Here is an 18359-nt window from a genome sequence, read left to right as displayed (position 1 = left end):
AGAATTGTAGCCTACATGTCACCATTTGTTGCAGAAAATGTGGTAGAAAAATGCTATAAAAAACTCAGTAAGATACTCCAAATTACAACATATACCTCACTAAGCATTGTGTTCTCCTTTACTAGGAGTCTTCAAGCAAAAGATGGATGACTGACCACCAAATTTGTTGTAGAGGGTATGATTTCACTAGATGGCCTCTGAATCCCTACTACCTATGAAAACCTGTGACTCCCTTCCATTTCTAAATCTATGAGCTCATATCCATTCGATTTACAGAGAGACCTTATTTACACAAAAAGCTATCCAAAAAGTCTAACAGACAAATGAAATCCCCTTTTCCTTTCTAATGCCACCTGAGTAGAACTCTGCTTGGGCTGGGATCTGTAGGATGTCTTTATTCAATTTGCAAAGGTCAAATTCTTTCATTTCCATTCAAGGAACTCCAAAATCTGACTTCCCTACTTTTCCTGATTCCTCTCAAAACAAAATTACTACTCACTGAGCTCACTGGCATTCCCACACTTACAACATAAAATCATAAAGTGTTGACCTTAGAATCCAGAAGATACTGGTTCAAACTCCACATGCATAACTATGTATAAGTCCCTTAATATCTCAGCCTCATTTTCCTCATCTGCAACATGAAGGTAGCAATTGTAGTATCTATCTCATAGAGTTGTTGTGAGGCTCAAATAAGAACGTATGTAAAGTATTCTGCAAACCGTAAAGTATCATATAAATGTTAAGGGATTATAATTTTTTACTGGACTCATAATTTCATTGATTTAAGGAACTCCTAATGAGAAAGAAACTTCAAAAATCTATGTCCCAAAAGCCTTCCAAAGAATTCTATATAGCAGGTACTGAATAAATATCTGCTGATTAGTAAAAAGTTTCTTCTTTTTACTGTACCTTGAGCTAATAATCACTCCCTACAGAGACCCCAATCTGCTCTTTGTCTAAGTGGCAGAAAATCTTATGGAGGAAAAACATGTAATCAAAGTTCAGGTGAAGCAGTTCTCTAAACTCTAAGAGCCAAGTCAACTCCATAAGGACAGTCTGATTTCCTTGCAATGCAAAGATCCTCAGTATTTCAGCCTAGGACAATTCTTGTCAACATATGGCCTAGCAAAAGAGAAGCATCTTTAAAATGTGGAAGGTATAGTTGCTAAAAAATTTCCTTCCACCTCTAATATCCTACAAAATCTATGACGTCTTTCCTCTTTTTTAAAAATTTCTTTAAGTACACTTTTCAAAAAACAGGACTGCCCCTTGGAAAATCTGGGACATACTATTGCAGTAATTATAGGTAAAAACAGACTTTTTTCGGGTCTGTCTAAAAACCTAACCATCATTTGTAACAATAATTTTATGGGAAAACATAGACTGACCTCAAAAAAAAAAAAAAAAAAGCTTACTAAATAACTTTTAGCAAACATAATTGTTCATAACTTGGGGGTGAGTAAGTTTTAAAGGTAATAAGAAAATGGTGGTATACCATAGATTTATTTCATACTGAAAGATGTATTGTTCCAAAATTTATTCAATAAAATGTTTCATTTTTATCCATTTTACTTAAAACTCCCTAATTTTAACATTTTATATATATGCATATCTTTGTGAGCACACACACACACACACACACACACACACACAATGCTCTTTAGTTGCTGATTCTACTCTCATTTTTCACTGCAAAGATAACTAATGATTTAGGGAAACATTAATAACATACACAAAGAAGTTATGGCCAAAATTAAATTCTTGACTACTTTACCCTTCAAAAAAGAAAAACAAGATAAGTTCTCAATACATGATTGCACAATACTGAATCCTTCTGTGACAATTCAGGGTCCAGAAAATGGATTCCATAAAAAGACTCAGAACTACTAAAGTGAGTAAAATTTTTTTAACAAGTGACTAGGCAAAATTATCAAGCTAATAATGACTAAGATGAAAATTAGAATATACTCACTTTGTTGTCTTGTGTCACAAGAATGCTTGCACCCCCAGGTTTCAAAGGCACTTCTTCCATTGCTCCAAACACATCTGTCTCAACAGAAAAGGTTAATTCTAGACCAAGATCACTAATATCATTATCCAATATCCACTGCAAATTTTTTGCATATTCTGGATCAATAGATGCCACATCCTGGTAATTTACAGGAATACCTGAAAAATACACACATATGCAATTGTCAGATGCTAAACTCCTTTTACCTTCTATCTATTTTATGGTAGAACATTGCCCTCTACTGATCTATGATAAAACTGCAAAATAAAACAAAATTCACAAGGATTTTAATATTACTCCTATAACTGGAAAAGAATCAAAGGAAATATTATGTTTAAGTTCAATTGCTTTCCTGATTCTTTACCACAAAAAAAAAAAAATACATGAAGAGTTCAAAACCAACGGCAATTTGATTTCATTGCTATAGAGTATTCACAAGTGAGGAAACTCCAATAAGTCAGCACCTCTGCAACTTAAAGTGTTAGAAAATTTCCTAGCACACTGAAAGGTGATATGTCTTTTGTCACACAGCAAGCATATATCAAAGGTAGGATATGACTATTTCTTCCTAACTCTGTCTCTATGCTATTTTCCAAGCTATTATAGTTTTGTTAAAGATCTATGTAAGACCTTTAATTGACCATTTTACATAATATCTTTTAAACATACATTGGCAATTAAATCACATTTTCTTTCAAGTAAAAGATCAGTTGTGGTCTTTTCCAAAAAAACTTGGTTAGATTCAAATTATTCTGTGTTCTGTATCATTTTAGTTAAATCCTCTTTTTTTTTGGGGGGGGGGGGGGTTATGAATTAGGATCCATTTTCTTAAAAATTAATCTGCTGCAAAACAACTAAGAAATATGAATAGTCAATGAAAAATTACAAAGAACTGGAACAAAGTTCCTCTGGTCCTCGAAAAAAATAGTCTTTTAATTTTCTAACAGTAAAGATAAGTCACTTTTTAAGATTCAATCTAAACATAAATATTCTAATATGGAAAATAGAATTTTAACAATTCAGTCCTTTCAGAGCTGTACACAAAGAAAACAATAATCTAAACTAAAAGAACTTATACCAACTTATTTTATAGTTGTTATATGGTTAATATATGTTTTCAATGTTGCTCATTTCAAGCAAACAAAAATCAAAGGCCTTTTTTGACATTCAAAATCTCAAGGTATCTAAAATACCAGACTACAATAGAGGGTTCATAGGATCATATACTCTTTTTTTTTTTACTCATTCTCTTTGTATCTCCCACATGTTGGTGTTGGAGGTTCTACAAGACTCCCACATTATGGAACTCTTCTCAGAACCACAGCAACAGATGTCCTTAAACTCAACAGATCTAAAAACTGAACTCATTATTGTCTTCTTTCCCCTCATATTTGTTTCTTTTCCTAACTTCTTCGTTTATGTTTAAAAGATGACCAGAAGCCTAATCTCCAAGTTATCTTTGAGTTTTCCCTGGGCCTTGCATCTAACCCACCCAGCACATCTAGTGAATTGTCAAATCCTATTATTTTTACATCTGGATAATCTCTAGCAGCACACATCACCTACTGCAACAAATCTACTTAAGGCAGTTAAGTGACACAGTAGATGGAGTGCTGGGCCCAATAAGGTAGACCATGATTCGAATGCAGCCTCATTAGCTCTGTGACTGGGCACTTCACTGAGTCTTCCTCAGTTTCCTGAGGAAAATGTAAAATGGCACCTACCTTTTAGAGTTGCTATGAGGATCAAGTGAGAAAATATTTGTAAAATGATTAGTACAATGCCTGGCACATACTAGGCATTTAATAAATGTTTGTTCCTTTCCTTCCTTTTCATTTATCCTGTTGTAATAGCATCTTGACTGCTCTTTTTGCCTCCAACCAATTCCTAATTCAATTCATCATTCTATCTCTACCTGTGTCTTCTTATAAATATTTATTAAGTGCTTGCTGTATGCCAGGTGCTGTGCTTAGTGCCAGGGATACAAAAGAAAAATCTCTGCCCTTGATAAGCTTGCATTCTATTGAAGGAGACCACAGGCACAGGCACGCACACACACACACACGTTTAAGGGCATTTGAGATGAATGTAGAAGGGCAGAAGACATTCTAAGACCTGGAGGTAAGGGTGTAATGTTCTCTGGGCAAAGGCTAAGGAAAAGGGCAGTGAACTATTTTAAGTTAAGAAGGGTGAGGTAAGTTATATTTTAAAAAGAGAAAAAGGGAATGATGGAGAAAGTTGAAGAAAGAGACTTGGGCCAACCTAACACACTTATGATGTAATTGTGCTACTCAAAAATCTTCAGTAATTTCCCATTTCTGAATAAATTCCTGATGTTCATATTCAAAAGTCTTCCATGATGTGGTTGTTGCCTATCTTACAATATTCCTTGGTATGTATTCTGTGTTCTAAAAAAACCACACTGAGCTGTTTTCTCTCTTGTCCTCATCCTGCCCTTTCTCATGCTCATGTTTTCATCCCCATACCCTGTCTTCTCAATCTCTAGATTTTTTTACTTTAAGGTCTAACTCAAATTTCATCAATTTTACATAGTTCTTAAGTGCCTTCTCTATCACCTGATTCATTCCATTCAAATAAAAATGATCTGTCTCTCTCCAAATTTCTTATGGAATATTATCTAGGTCTTGTCTGTCCACTTATGTCAGTACCCTTTGTATCAATTATTAAACTCCTTAAGTAAAGGGCTTGTTTCATATTTTTATTTGTATCTATAGGGTCAATAGATGCTTAGTAAATGTTTGCTGAAATGGTGCATGAAATTTAAATTAAAATAAGGCCCTCAACTGAAATAAAAGGCTCTCTAGCACAACTTGCACCTTACTCTTCAATAACTTCCAAGATAAACACCTTCAGAAATCCATTCTGCTCTATCACTTTCCCATTAGCTGACAACACTGCATATACACTGCCAAGATTTATGACTATGGAAAAGATAAATTTTAAAAGAAATGGGAAAAGACAAGCATTAGGTGAAGTTACCAAATCTGTTTCATGTCCACCAATACAAGAATAACAATTTCACAAAAGCTGAGGAAAAATATTGTTTAAATGAGGATTTAGTAGACTGACAGTAGAATCATACCAAGAATGTGCTTGTAGAATGATCTTGTAAAGTAAATGTTGACCAGTTGCCTGTGGTTCAAAGCTAAACCCAAGATCTGTCCAGCAAACCGGAAATAGTTCAAGTGATCAGGATTGACATATGAGTTGCTATTAGGCTGAAAAGTTGTTCCTTTTGAAATTAAAAAAAAAAAAAGTTTTATTCTCCATTTAGAGGGAATTCACATTTTAAGGAAAAGTAACAAAACATTTCAGTTTTAATAATCAAAAAGAATAGATTTTTAAATTTTAATTTAAATTATTCCAATTTTCTGGACAGCAACATGAATATAAAATACAATACCAAGAATAAACTTATAATATATAAACAGCACATTCAAATAATCAACATGCAAAATGGTTAAAGGATAGATTCCTGTCCCAGAATAGTTTACATTCTATATAAACATTATTTCATTGCTGACATAATAATCCATAGAGTCCTATAACACAAACAGACTACACTTTGGCCAAAGATGAGTTAATAAATATTGATGTTGTATATAAGCTTCAAAAGTAATAATGTCTGTAGAATGTATAAATTATTCAAGGGAAAGGGGGAGAGGAAAAAATCATTAATTCACTTCCATTTATCAAGAAGTATTTGTGCAGGAAATAAATTTTCATTGAACTTCAACTGAAGAAAAGAAAATGTCTATAAAAGGAATAAGAGCCCATTCTACACACTGTGAGGAATATAATAGAATGTAATTTAGATAAATGGAAAAGCATGTAGTGGGATAAATAAGGAATAAGGAGATATTAAAATATGGAATGCAAGCAAATAGTAACTTATAAGTACCAAGAACTTTTTTTAAAACAATAAAAGTAATTCTCAAACTTTATGACAGGTGGTACATGTTTTAAAAGAAAAAAGAAAGGAAAGGAAAGGAAAGGAAAAGGGAGAAGGGAGAGAAGCTTTGAAGGGAAGGACAGGACAGGACAGGAGAGGGCAGGACAGGAGAGGAAAGAAATCAAATATAATTATCAAAAATCCCTTATCACAAAATACCTATCTCAATTCAATTTGCATTTATTAAAGACTGTGAGCAGTAATATGCTAAGTGCTGGAAATGCAAATACAAAATTAAGAGCAGTCTTTGGACTTAAAAGCTTATATTCTATTAAAGGAATATATCTTATAATAAGTATATAAAAAGGATGGAAGCACAGTAATAGGGGCAATCAGGAAAGATATAGGAAAGGGCACAACTTAAACACTGAAGGAAATTAAAGATTCTAAGGTACAAATGAGGAGGAAAAGAATTCTATTCCAGGAACAAATACTGTACCAGAGTCTGCAAATCACAAGAAAGTCAATTTGGGGAGAACTCAGAACTTGCCAAGAAAAAGTAAACTACTATAAGGTGGGGAAAGTAAATCAGAGATGATTATGAAGATCTTTAAATTTTCAATTAAGTTTGTATTTTATGCTAAAAGCAAAAGGCAAACAATGTAGATTTTTTTTGAACAGGGGAGCAACATGGTCAGATGTACTTGAAACAGATTTATGAACAATTGTGTAGAATAGCATAGAAAGAACAATGGATTTCGCATCAAAGGAAATTAGTTCAAATGCGAGTTCTGCCACTTCATCTCTGTGCAATTTTGGGCAAGCCTTCTCATCTCTCTGGACTTCCATTTCCCTATTCGTAAAATGAGGGGTTTAGAATAGATGACATCAAAAGTCACTTCCATTCTCTAGCCACAAACCTGCAAACTTAGTGAATGGACTGAAGAAGAGAGATTTAAATGCTAGATATTAAAGCAAGCATCACAATGTTGCTAATAAGCAACAGGAAATTAAACTGATTATTATTAGAACCCAGCACAATATAAAACCTCATGTCAATGCCCCTCCACTTAAAAATAAAGATTTTCAAGTTTTTCCCCCTTCTATTTCACTTTTTCACTGATCTTATAAAATTACATGAGGCAAAACAGATATCAAGAAGAGATAAAATTTATGTGTTCAAATTTTGAGGAATTTAAATATTCAACTTTAAACTACAATAGAATCTAATAGCAATTATTTTGTACATCTGCAATTTTTAATTTCTTTATGGCAATAATGAATAAAAACACTATTTTCCAGCATAATGCCAATTAAGATAGAATAAAAAGGCTGGTAGTTTCAAGTAAACTTCATAGATCTCAATAATATAGTTAGTTATTAGCTTTAAGCCTTTGCAATCCAGCTCCTGTCCAAAGTTAGCAGTAATCTCTTAACTGATAAATCTAATGGCTTTTTTCCAACCTCCCTGCAGCTTTTGATATTATCAATCATTCTTTTCTTGAGCAGTATTCTCTTAAGGTTTCTGTGACACTGCTTTATTTTCATTCTTTTCCTAATAGATTTGCATCCAACTCATATCTACCAATCATGAGTATCTCCCTAAACCCTAGCCTGGACCGTCTTTTCTTCTCCCTATATTCTATTTCACCTGGTGTTCTCATTAGCTTCCATTAATTCAATTTTCATCTAAATGCTGATAATTCCCAAATCTATTTGTCCATCCCTGAAATTTCTGATGAACTATAGTCTGGAAGTGAATATCTTGACTGAACTTTAGCATCTTTTCCCCCAAACCCTCCCTTCTTTCAAATATTCTTAAATGACCATACTCCCAGTCATGGCTTACAATCAGGAGACAAACTCAACTCTATAACTCTTACTTTGACTGCTTTTGGTTGGCCTTCCTGCCTCAAGTCTCTACTTACTCCAATCCATCCTATACTCAGCAGTAAAAATGATTTTTCTAAAGCACAGGTTTGACTATATCATTTTCCTCCTTCCCACAACTATTCATTTGATCAATTCCTGTGACTTCCTATTTTGATCTAGGTCGCACTTATATTTCCAGTTTTTTCACATCTTACTCTCTTCCATGGATTCTGCAATCCATGACACAATGACCTTTTTGAGGTTCCTTACACAAAACATTACATTGCCCAATTCCAGGTTTTTCTTTGGCCACACCATACATCAGGAATTCTCTTCTTTTTTCATCTCCATGTCCTAGCTTCCTTCAAGTTCCGATTAAAATCTTTCAGCCTTATTTCCTTCCTCCTGAAATTACCCACAATATATCCTGTACACACACACACACACACACACACACACACACAGAGTTGTTTGAATGTTATGTCCCCCATTAAACTATAAACTCTTTGACAGCAAGGACTGCTTTTTGCCTTTTTTTGTATTACTAGCACTTTATACATAGTAGTCAATTATTTAAAATTAGCTGATTTATTGACTGAAAATCATTTAATTTCAAAGAGTTATTACTAAGAGACCAAGTAATTCTGATCTTGAAACAATTTCAATGAATTAACAGTCAAAGAGTAAAATCTTGTGAAATTAAATGTTTTTTCAAAGTTATTTTTTTTTTTTAGTTTTTAAAAAATGCTATTATAATTATAAACAGGGAAAAGGGGGAAGAGTATAAGAGTTCAAGCATTAAATACACAACATAGTTATAACAAAAATAACGCAAAATATGGGTCAAAAAATTTGAATTCTAGTCTTTGTACTTTCTTTGGGCACTCCTCACTCTAAGCTTTAGTTTCCTTATCTATAATATAATGAAAATAATATTTGAACTGACAATTTTAGCAAATGAAATCATGTAAATAAATACTATACTTTGAATACTTTAACATATTATACAATTGTAAGATATTAATAATTGTCAAGATAAAAGAAATTATATACTTACCATCAGCTGATTGAGTGAACAGTGCATAATCAGGATTAATTATCTCATTGGATAAAATATCAAACCACTCGCGTACAACCCCTTGTCCCTGGGTTTAAGAAAATAAAAGCAATAGGAAAAAATAATATATATGTATGTAGATTTTAAAATATGTTCTAATATTTTAAAGTATGAGAAAAATAAAATTTTAATTAAAATTCTTCTATTTCTATTTACTGTATAGTTCTATTTAGATATATTTCAGTCTTTTTTTACATAGAGATGTATATTTCACTTATTTTTAAACCCACCATGCCTTCTTCTCCATGGAAACGCACAGCAATCCCCTGTTTTAGCTTGGCACAATTTGCTTTAGACACAACTTCACAGCTACTCCTAAAAATAGAATCTACATATGTAGCACTGATTAGTTTTATATCTTAAAATACATTATCAAAAAATGTTTTGTGAATCTCATATGCATTAGCTTCTTTGTCAACTATACCTCTGTGAACCAGCAAGATATCATTTTCATTCACTGGCCTGTGTACCATGTCAGAATCTGATTGTCCTGAATGCAAATGTTCATAGAACCACTCACAACGATCTTTAAAAGGCTACCAAAAAAAAAAAAAAAAAAGAGAGAGAGAGAGAGATGTTAAATATTATTCTATAATTATCATATTTGCTTAAAGCATTATGCAAAATACTCTGATTATAAAGTACCATTCTAAGACTCTCATGAGTAATTAGTTGATAATGCTCAAACATTTCAGCAATTGTTCAGAAAATAAAAACAGAACTATGCACAACCTATATATTTTCTAGAACTTGCTACCATTTTCAACAGGATACCCTTAATAATTTAGAAATTTACGAACAGCCATTTAACATTAGATATGTAATTGAATATAACTACGACAAATTAGTGTCTTTTCAAGCCCAACAAGGCTTTCAAAAATTAATTCTCATGCACAGAAAGCATCATGACACATGTTTCATTTAATTTTCAATTAAAACAGTCCCATATGTAGCCTTTATTTTTGTCTTTTGGAAAGAGAGATGACCTTTTGATTGGCAATTAAGAAGAATCTGGTACTCTTTTCTCTCTCCAAAAAGCTCTGCAGTTAATAAAAAAAGTCTGAAGACAGATGTAGATACTTGGATTAGTTACTAAGCAAACAAAATGGTAATGGATGAGTAACTTTGAAATCCATTAGAAAATATTTACTGAGCCCTGATATTTGGCCAATACTGTAGGAAATGAAAAAGAAGCACAAAGCAAAATCTCTACCCTCAAGCAATCTATAATCCAGTTTAAGATATAATTATGCTTAATACATGGGACAATCAAAGAATACCACAAAGGAGTGGATATTTAGGTGTTTGAACTATGTGATAGAAACCAGAGTTTCACCTTATTACTATGCAAATGTATTTCATCTCTAATAAATGGTAAAATTATGTGTATACCAAAGAATTGTTTTTAAATAAATTTCCTTATGATTTGTTACAAATAAATATTTGATTTATGTGAAATTTCTTAGGCAAAAAAGAGTCACATGGAAAAGTTTCAGAAGCTCTGACAGACTATAGATTAGACAGGAGTTCAGAACTGGTAAAGTAAGTGGAGGCCAAAGCAGTTGAGAAAGATATCATAAAAGAGATATGCCATCCAAAGATATAGATTTAAGGCTACAAGTAGATTGCAAATCATCTGATCCAATCAATTCATAGAAGCCCAAGAGTATAAAGACAATGACAGAGATGAAACGCAAACACAAATTTCACATCTCTTCAGTCTTATATTCTTTCAACTGCTCCTTGCTATCTGTTAGGTACTGAAGTAAAGTCAGGATCTGTTTGAATGACAAGAGAACATTCCAGTCTGAAGTAGTAACATTAGAAGGATTCAAAGATTTCTTGCTCAGAGTGGGCACTATGAATTAGTATGACAAAAGTAGAGGAAGAGGATACTGATTTGCTATTTAAGTAAATGTTGGAAAATAACTGAACAAACAGAAAGAGTGAATGTCTGTGTTTGGTATTCAAAGCAAAGCACTTTACCTCTGCTATAGTAAGAGAAGAAGCAGCAATTTTATTTTGATTTACTTTTTTTTTTAATCAAGGAAATGACATAATTCTGGCAAGCTATACACTGTTTTTGGATTTTTCCATCATGTGGAAATCACATAGTGGGTAACTTTCTGGATCTAATACATTCTCTCATCCCATTTTCTCTCCTCCCTTTTCAGCCTCTTTTTGTGTTCTTCCAATAGACTGTAAACTTTTTAAGAGAAGAGACCTTCTTTGTTTTTATTTTTACTTGTATCTTCAGCACTTATCATAGTGGGTGGCACATAATAGATACTTAATAAATGTTTATTAATTAAGAAAAATACATAAGATGGGCTGGGAGACATAAAAAATCTTCTACCTCTCATTCCCTCTCAAAAAAAATAAAAAAATAAAAAAAAAACAAAAACAAAAACCTCACCTCAACAAGAAGGAAATTTCAGCACCAAACATGAGACTAAATGTGAAGACCGTGTATTTTTAAATCAGCAGGAGTCAGGAATTCAGGTTAGGGGAAAATCGTCAGTCTTTATTCTCAGTGAAGAAGGATGGGAGGTGGAAGAGAATCGGCAATAGCAATGTGTATAGCTGAGTCAAGAAACTAGCTAGACTAGCAGCCACACGACCAGCAGCTAGGAGAATGGAACCCAGGCCCAATCTCTCCCAGCTTCTCTTCCTGTCTCTCTCTGCCTCCACCCACCAAAATCGTCATTTCCTCTACAACACATCAGGACTTGCACGGAGAGTGAGCAGGGACCATTCTTTATCCAATCATGTATATTAATAGAGTATAGTCCAATTACTATTTAGCCTCACGTACTTGGGACCTCAGTGCATCAACTCAAACCTCAGCCCATTACAACTAAAGGCACTTGACTAAACAATGACAATGGAGATGAGAGAATGGATCTAAAACATTTGAAAGGAAGACTATAGGATTTGATGATAAATTAGACCTAGGAGATGAAAAGATAGGTAAAGTCAAAGAAAATAAGACATAGATCTGGGAGAATGGATAATAGTTTCTTTAACAGAAATAAGAAAATGTGAAGGAAGATTGGATAGAAAAAGAAATTAGTGAGATCAAGTATATTTTAGAAAGCAAAGTATATAGTTTTAGAAGCAAAAGTCTCAAGAAAAGCTGTTGGAACATACTGGCCTCTAACCAAAATGATTCTTTATTTCAAAATCTTACTCATTTTACAAAGCTCAAATTGCATATCACCTCCTCCTAAATGCTCTGTTTTGATGAATCAAATCAGAAAGAAGTATGTTTCCTCCTCTAAATTCCTACTTCTTCACATCACTCATTTGATACTTATATCAACTGCTTTCCATGACAGCGGGTTTTTTTTTTTAAATATCTAGAATAGCATTTAAATTACCTGAGGATAGTTTAGAATTTTTTAAAGATATAAAATATGAATTAAACAGAGCTAGGAAAACAATGTATACAATGAATACAAAGTAAATGGAGGAAAACAAATTGAATGATGCATAATTATAATAATAAAGAACTTCAGAAAAAAAGTTGATAAAAGGCATCGCTACAGAATAGCATAAGACAGTATGTTGGATAATTTTACAGAACTTTTTTTACCCCCTTTTAAAATTTTCATTTCAAGAGATAACACAAGAGATCAGTGGGAAGGATTCATTCAGGAATTAAAGTGATATGAAAATGTCAATAAAAAAATTTTTTTTCAAGATCTAACTGGAGTTATTTTTGAAAATTTATTTTGTATGTAGCTAATTTTTCTACAATATCAGCTAAAATGCTACCACATACTAGTGGGTGATTCTGGTTTACTATATATGATTCAAATGGCATTTCATTTGTACTCTAGAGCACAATCATGAATGTTTAATTGATATTTTTAAATTAAAATATAATATTCCCACAACTAACCATAAAACAATGAGTTTCTACTCAAAAGTAGTACTTATAGACAAGCTTTTAAAAGAAATCTAAATACAAATCAATATAGTTCTCACTAATCATTAACTTATCCACCACTATCTAATCTAATTGAGTCTTATGCCTGGATATTGATTATAAAATTTCATTCTAACTCACCCTGAGAACTTATCTTGGAGTCAAAAGTCCTTCCATGTGATTTGTATTCAACATTAAAGGCTTGTAAAATGAAAATGTCTCAGGGCTGTTCCCACAAAGTATCAGTGGCTTTTCTGTGTTAGCCAACCAAAGATAACCTGTAAATTCCTCATTCTCTCATTTACCTTTATACTATTCTGAATAAACTCTCAGACTGGGAAGTCCTTGAGGATCTTATGTTACATTAATCTTTGTATCCAGGAGCCTTGCATAATGCCTTATACAGAAAGTGATTAATTAATGTTTACTGAATGTCTCCAACTATATTTTAAGCTTTTAATGGAGATTCAGGACTGCAAAATAATAGAAACTCAGTAAGTGTATTTTGATGACAATGAAGAAATAAATAAAAATGTTATTATTCCAACTTAACATTTTAAGAAATTGGAAGAAATATAAAATACCAATAGTATCCATTACTACTTACTGGTATAGTTTTATCCTTTGATGCCTACTACCTTCATTCTGCCCCGAGATGACAAGCTTCTTACACTAAGCAAATAAGAAAAGCTTCTATGTTTTACTACACAAAGTTGTTCAACATAATTCTATTCCTCTAAAGTAGAATTGGAGAGACAGAACTGATAGACTTCCCATCAGAAATCTGGATTAAAAAAATGTATGTTCAAATATGTGTGTTCACATTTCAAAAATTAGTACACCTTTTGTTTTCATTAGAGAAAAACCCAAAGTGAGAGAAGGCTCTACCTGTGCTTTTATGATATGCATGAACCTTGACATCAGTTCGGGACATTCAAGAAGGAAATGAAAATGGTCAAAAATTATTTTGGGGTTTCTGGAAAAAAAAAAACAAACAGTTTACTTAACAGAAATGAACAGAATCTATGTGCATTCACATAAGTGAATAAATTAAAGTCATAAATTAAAATATATCCATCCTGAAGTTTCATAATGAAGATGTAATAGAATATGTTATCTAAGCTACCTTAAGTATTAGGAGATATTTAAACGTCTTACCGATTAACAAAGCATTTAAGAACTTCATCATGTTTGCATACAAATTCTATGAAACGGGGTGAAGTCATTCTGTAGGAAAGGGAACAAAATTCATTAGTCGCAGAACACACAAAAGCTACAACTTAATAAAATAAAATAACATTATGATTATAAGAAGACATAAGTAAGCATTTACTGAATATTTACCATGTTCCAGGGAACACACTAGACACCTTGAAGATAATCTTATTTGAAAGCAGCTTACATTCAATTAAGAGAAACAAGTATATAAATAAGTATATATCAAATAAAGAGAATATGAGGTAGTTTAGGTTCATAAGCCCTATGAATTGGAGAGAGAATCAGAATAAATCTCATCTAGAAGATGGTACTTGAGCTGTTTCTTAAAGAAGAGGGATTCTTTGCATGTCAAGAAAGGTTTACTCGATTGGATAGAATAATGCAAGAGGGTGAATAATGTCAAGTGAAGCTAGAAAATTAAATTGGAGTCAAGTCTGAAAAGATTTGAAGATAAACAGAGGAGTTTATATTTGACTCTAAAAACAAGAGAAGCTACTGGAGTTGACAGAATAGTGGAGTTCCACTGTCAGAAGCAGATTTAAGGAAAATCAAGATTTGAAGGGAGACAAATTAGGACACCTGAAATAATCTAGAAGGAAAAGTGATGACAGCCTAAGTTAAGCTATGAGTGGAGAGAAGGGGTCAAATATATCTGAGAGATTAGAAATTTGACAGATTAGAAGTTTCTGTAGCAGAAATTTAGAGAATTTAGAAGAATTTAAGGAAATTTAGAAGCAAAGACGGCAGTGAGTAAGAGGGGTTAAGAGGAAAAATAATCAATTCAGCTTTGGACATTTTGAGCTTGAGTTATCTTCAGGGCATCTAATTTGAAGCATCCACTAGGTCATTGATAATACAGTTCAGGGGAGAACCTAGGACTGTTTAGAGAGACAGATATAAATCTCTCTCTGAATCATATGTATACAGATGACAGATGACTTTACCAATAAAACTAACAAGAATTCATCCATTTCATTCAATTTTCATGAGCTTTAGAATGAATAAAAGGTATTCAAACAATTTTTAAAAGATTTTTTAAATATCTTTTTTTAATTTTAATTTTTAAAATATTAAATTTTTTTCTTTTAAAAACCTTAAAACTTAAATCATCTGTCCAAGTAAAAAATGTTTCTGAATTTTTAAAATAGTTCGTCATAATATCTATCTCATCTTTATGTACAATACAAATATTTAAATTTACTTTTTCTCATCTTAAAATTTTAATTCTTAAAATTCTACTATAGAGGTCTATTATATAAGATCTCTCAAAACAATTTAACAATTATGGTATTTTATTACTAAAATTATAAAGATTCTTGTACTATATTATTTAGTTGAGATGAAAGTAATAAGAAAAAAAGCTTCTTACCCTGGAGGCATCTGACAAGAGCAGCACATATAAAAAGCCTGAATGACAGCACTTAGCCGGTTAGCTGTCATGGAGATAACATCCTGACAATCCACACTAGCTTCCTGTTTCCCTACATCATCTGGTTTAGATTCCCCTGTGTCAATGGATAGATTTTCTCTGCTTCCAGTCCCTGGACCACCAAATGAAGGGATAGAAGTAGTATCTTGCTGATCTGGCCCCTTTTGCTTCAATAAAATAGAAGTAATATTGGTCGAGTCCTTTTTGTTTTTCATCAATTCTGTGGCTATTAACACTAGCCATTCATCTAATGAGTGCCAGAGCAACTCCAAAGGCTGCGAAAAAAGAAATATGGAAAATTTTAAATAAATTTTAAGAAAAAACCTCATAAACTAATTATTATAATTCCTTAAATAGACAGAACACATTTCTAAATAACTATAATAAGAAGTCAATCATTTTTCAAAATGAGGTGATAATTTTAGAAAATAAAACTAAGTTATCAGGTTTTAAAAAAAATACAAGTTTATTTTCAACAAAAGGAAAGAAAATTAACTTCTTTATAAAGCATAAATACAAGAAAATTTAAAAATGAAAAAAATTAAATTCAGAAATAATAGAAAAGTTAATCTGTCCATCCAGTTGCTTTTTTTTTTTTTTAAAAGTTGTTCAATATAGTGATACAAATGATGAAACAGAAAGAATACTGGATTCAAAGTTAGAAGATATCAGCTCTGTTCCTTGCCAGCTACATATCCCTGAGCAAGTAATTTTCCCCATTCTGAGACTGGTCTCGTTCATCTCTCCAATAAGGGGATTTAATTAGATGATTCTTAAGACACACTCCACCTCTAAAATTCTACAAATCTTATGAAATTTATTCTTTTCAAAGCACATATCTGTTGCTAATGTAATCCCAAGGAGGTTATTGCTATGTAAAAAATGTTGACTTACACAATGTCAACTACTTCATGCTTTTTCAAGAAATTCAAAATATAAATTTACATTTTAAAAGATTCTCAAAAATAGACTTTCTTGTAATATGCAATTAGCTTACTGTGTTCCTTATAAAGAACTCTTCAAATTAAGACAATTTGTAAAGATAACCCACAAAATAATGTGGATTTCACAGTAAAACATATAGCTGTTCCAAGAATTAGTCATTTGAAAAATAAAAAAGATTAAACCATTATAAAAAAAGGATTTTCTGGAAAATTCATTCCCCAACCTCACCTCCATACAAGAAAAAAAAAAAAAAAGCCATTAATTATGACTTTAACTGATGAGATAAGTCTTTCCTTATCCCATTTTTCCTAGAGCCTTTCCTAGGTTCTCTCCTCTACCCCATTATATTCTATATAATGCACTATCTGCCTAGAAACCTGTAAGAATAAGTTGTCTTTATATTCCTAGTGTCTACAGCAGTGTCTTGAATAAAGCATGAGCTTAATAAACATTTGTTCAACTGAATTGTTGCCTCATTTCTATAAAGTTCTAAATTTCTTCATTGATAAATAGTCAAAACATATAAATAAGCAGTTCCTAGGGAAAGAAATATAAACTATGAGAAGCCATATGAAAAAAATTATCCAAGTTATTAAAGAGAAAAACACAAATTAAAGCAGATCTGAAGTTCTACCTCTTACCTATCAAATTAGCAAAGCTAATGAAAAAAAAAATGAAAGTGACAAATTCTATAAGGGTTAGAGAGCAGGAAGCACTGGTACTAAATTGGTGCAGCCATTCTGGAAAGCATTTTAGAATCATCCCCCAAAGTTACTAATTGATGCATATACCTTTGTCTAACAATACCACTACTAAGTTCATACATCAAAGAAATCAAAGAAAGAAGAAAAATCCCTGCATGTACAATAATATTTATAGTAGTTTTTTTGTGATGGCCAAAAACTGAAAAGGGAACATTTATCAATTAGGAAACATCTGAACAAACTACTGCATTAATGCAAAAGAATACTAGTGTGTTATAAAAATGAGACAGTTTTTAGAGAAACCCAGGAAACCTTAAAGTAAGAGTGAAGTGAAAGAAGTGAAAGAAACAGAATAAAAAAGTGAAAGAAACAGAAGACTATATTTTAGAGACTTCAAGAACTCTGATCTACAGTTAATCAAGATTCAAAGGACTAATGATGAAGAATGTCACACACTTAACAGATGATGAAACAAATATGGAGAATGAGACATATTTTTGGCATGGCCAACTGAGAAATTTGTTTTTCTTGATATTGCATATTAATTACAAAGGTTGTGTTTTTCTTTTTTGTTGTTACTTTTACAGTGTAGAGAAGCATATGGGAAAAGAAATGCTTATAAATTAAAAAACATTTTAATTTTTAAAATAAAAATATCACTACTTTAAGTGTGACAGAATGGAAAATTATATATAAGAGTTCTACATAATTATTGAATAACAAAAGTAGACATTGACAGGTCTATGTCTAGGGCTATCTTCAGACAGTATCAGACTTTGGATCCAGACAGAAAAAAAATCTATTTTGTGTAACTTCCACAGAAGACTACATAACAACTCTCAGTTACACTAGAAAGAATTTCACAGAACTGTAAAACTTAGAATGACCTAAATTCATGTAATTCAACTTCCTCATTTTACAAATGAGGAAACTAAGACTCAAGAGAGCATTCATTGCTAACTTAAATCTTTCAAGTTAAGACTTGAGTACAATTCTTCCTTCTTCATATCCCTAGTCTGTTTTCATATAGCATATCAAGCAAAAACTTTGTTGATCTTAAAAACTGGCCTCAACAAACATATCACAATAGTTGTCCATTTACTCAACAATATTTACTATGCCCCAACTATATACACAAAGCAATAGTTGAAGGAGCTAAAAAGATCATCAACATGTATGTACTAAATATGCTACATCTACAACAAATGATTTATAC

At 32.0% G+C, this 18359-nt stretch overlaps 1 protein-coding gene across 3 annotated transcripts in view; it reads right to left on the bottom strand.

The window, feature by feature from the left end:
• The window catches only part of HACE1 (HECT domain and ankyrin repeat containing E3 ubiquitin protein ligase 1), a 94735-nt gene that overhangs the window by 19050 nt on the left and 57326 nt on the right, over positions 1 to 18359 (bottom strand). For 2 of the 3 annotated variants that reach the window (XM_031964480.1, XM_031964478.1), the window contains exons 10-17: positions 15435 to 15769; positions 14006 to 14074; positions 13736 to 13823; positions 9341 to 9452; positions 9147 to 9244; positions 8857 to 8944; positions 5118 to 5267; positions 1976 to 2172 (exon numbers count right to left, since the gene is read on the bottom strand). In XM_031964480.1, coding sequence (XP_031820340.1) covers positions 1976 to 2172; positions 5118 to 5267; positions 8857 to 8944; positions 9147 to 9244; positions 9341 to 9452; positions 13736 to 13823; positions 14006 to 14074; positions 15435 to 15769 — 1137 coding nt within the window. The remainder of the gene's footprint in view (positions 1 to 1975; positions 2173 to 5117; positions 5268 to 8856; positions 8945 to 9146; positions 9245 to 9340; positions 9453 to 13735; positions 13824 to 14005; positions 14075 to 15434; positions 15770 to 18359) is intronic. The other variant, XM_031964479.1, reaches the window with a different exon arrangement.

The sequence above is a fragment of the Sarcophilus harrisii genome, chromosome 4, assembly GCF_902635505.1.
Source record: "Sarcophilus harrisii chromosome 4, mSarHar1.11, whole genome shotgun sequence".
In the NCBI taxonomy this organism is placed as follows: domain Eukaryota; kingdom Metazoa; phylum Chordata; class Mammalia; order Dasyuromorphia; family Dasyuridae; genus Sarcophilus; species Sarcophilus harrisii.
Note: the sequence above shows the minus strand (reverse complement) of the source record. Positions and strands in the feature narration are given on the sequence as shown.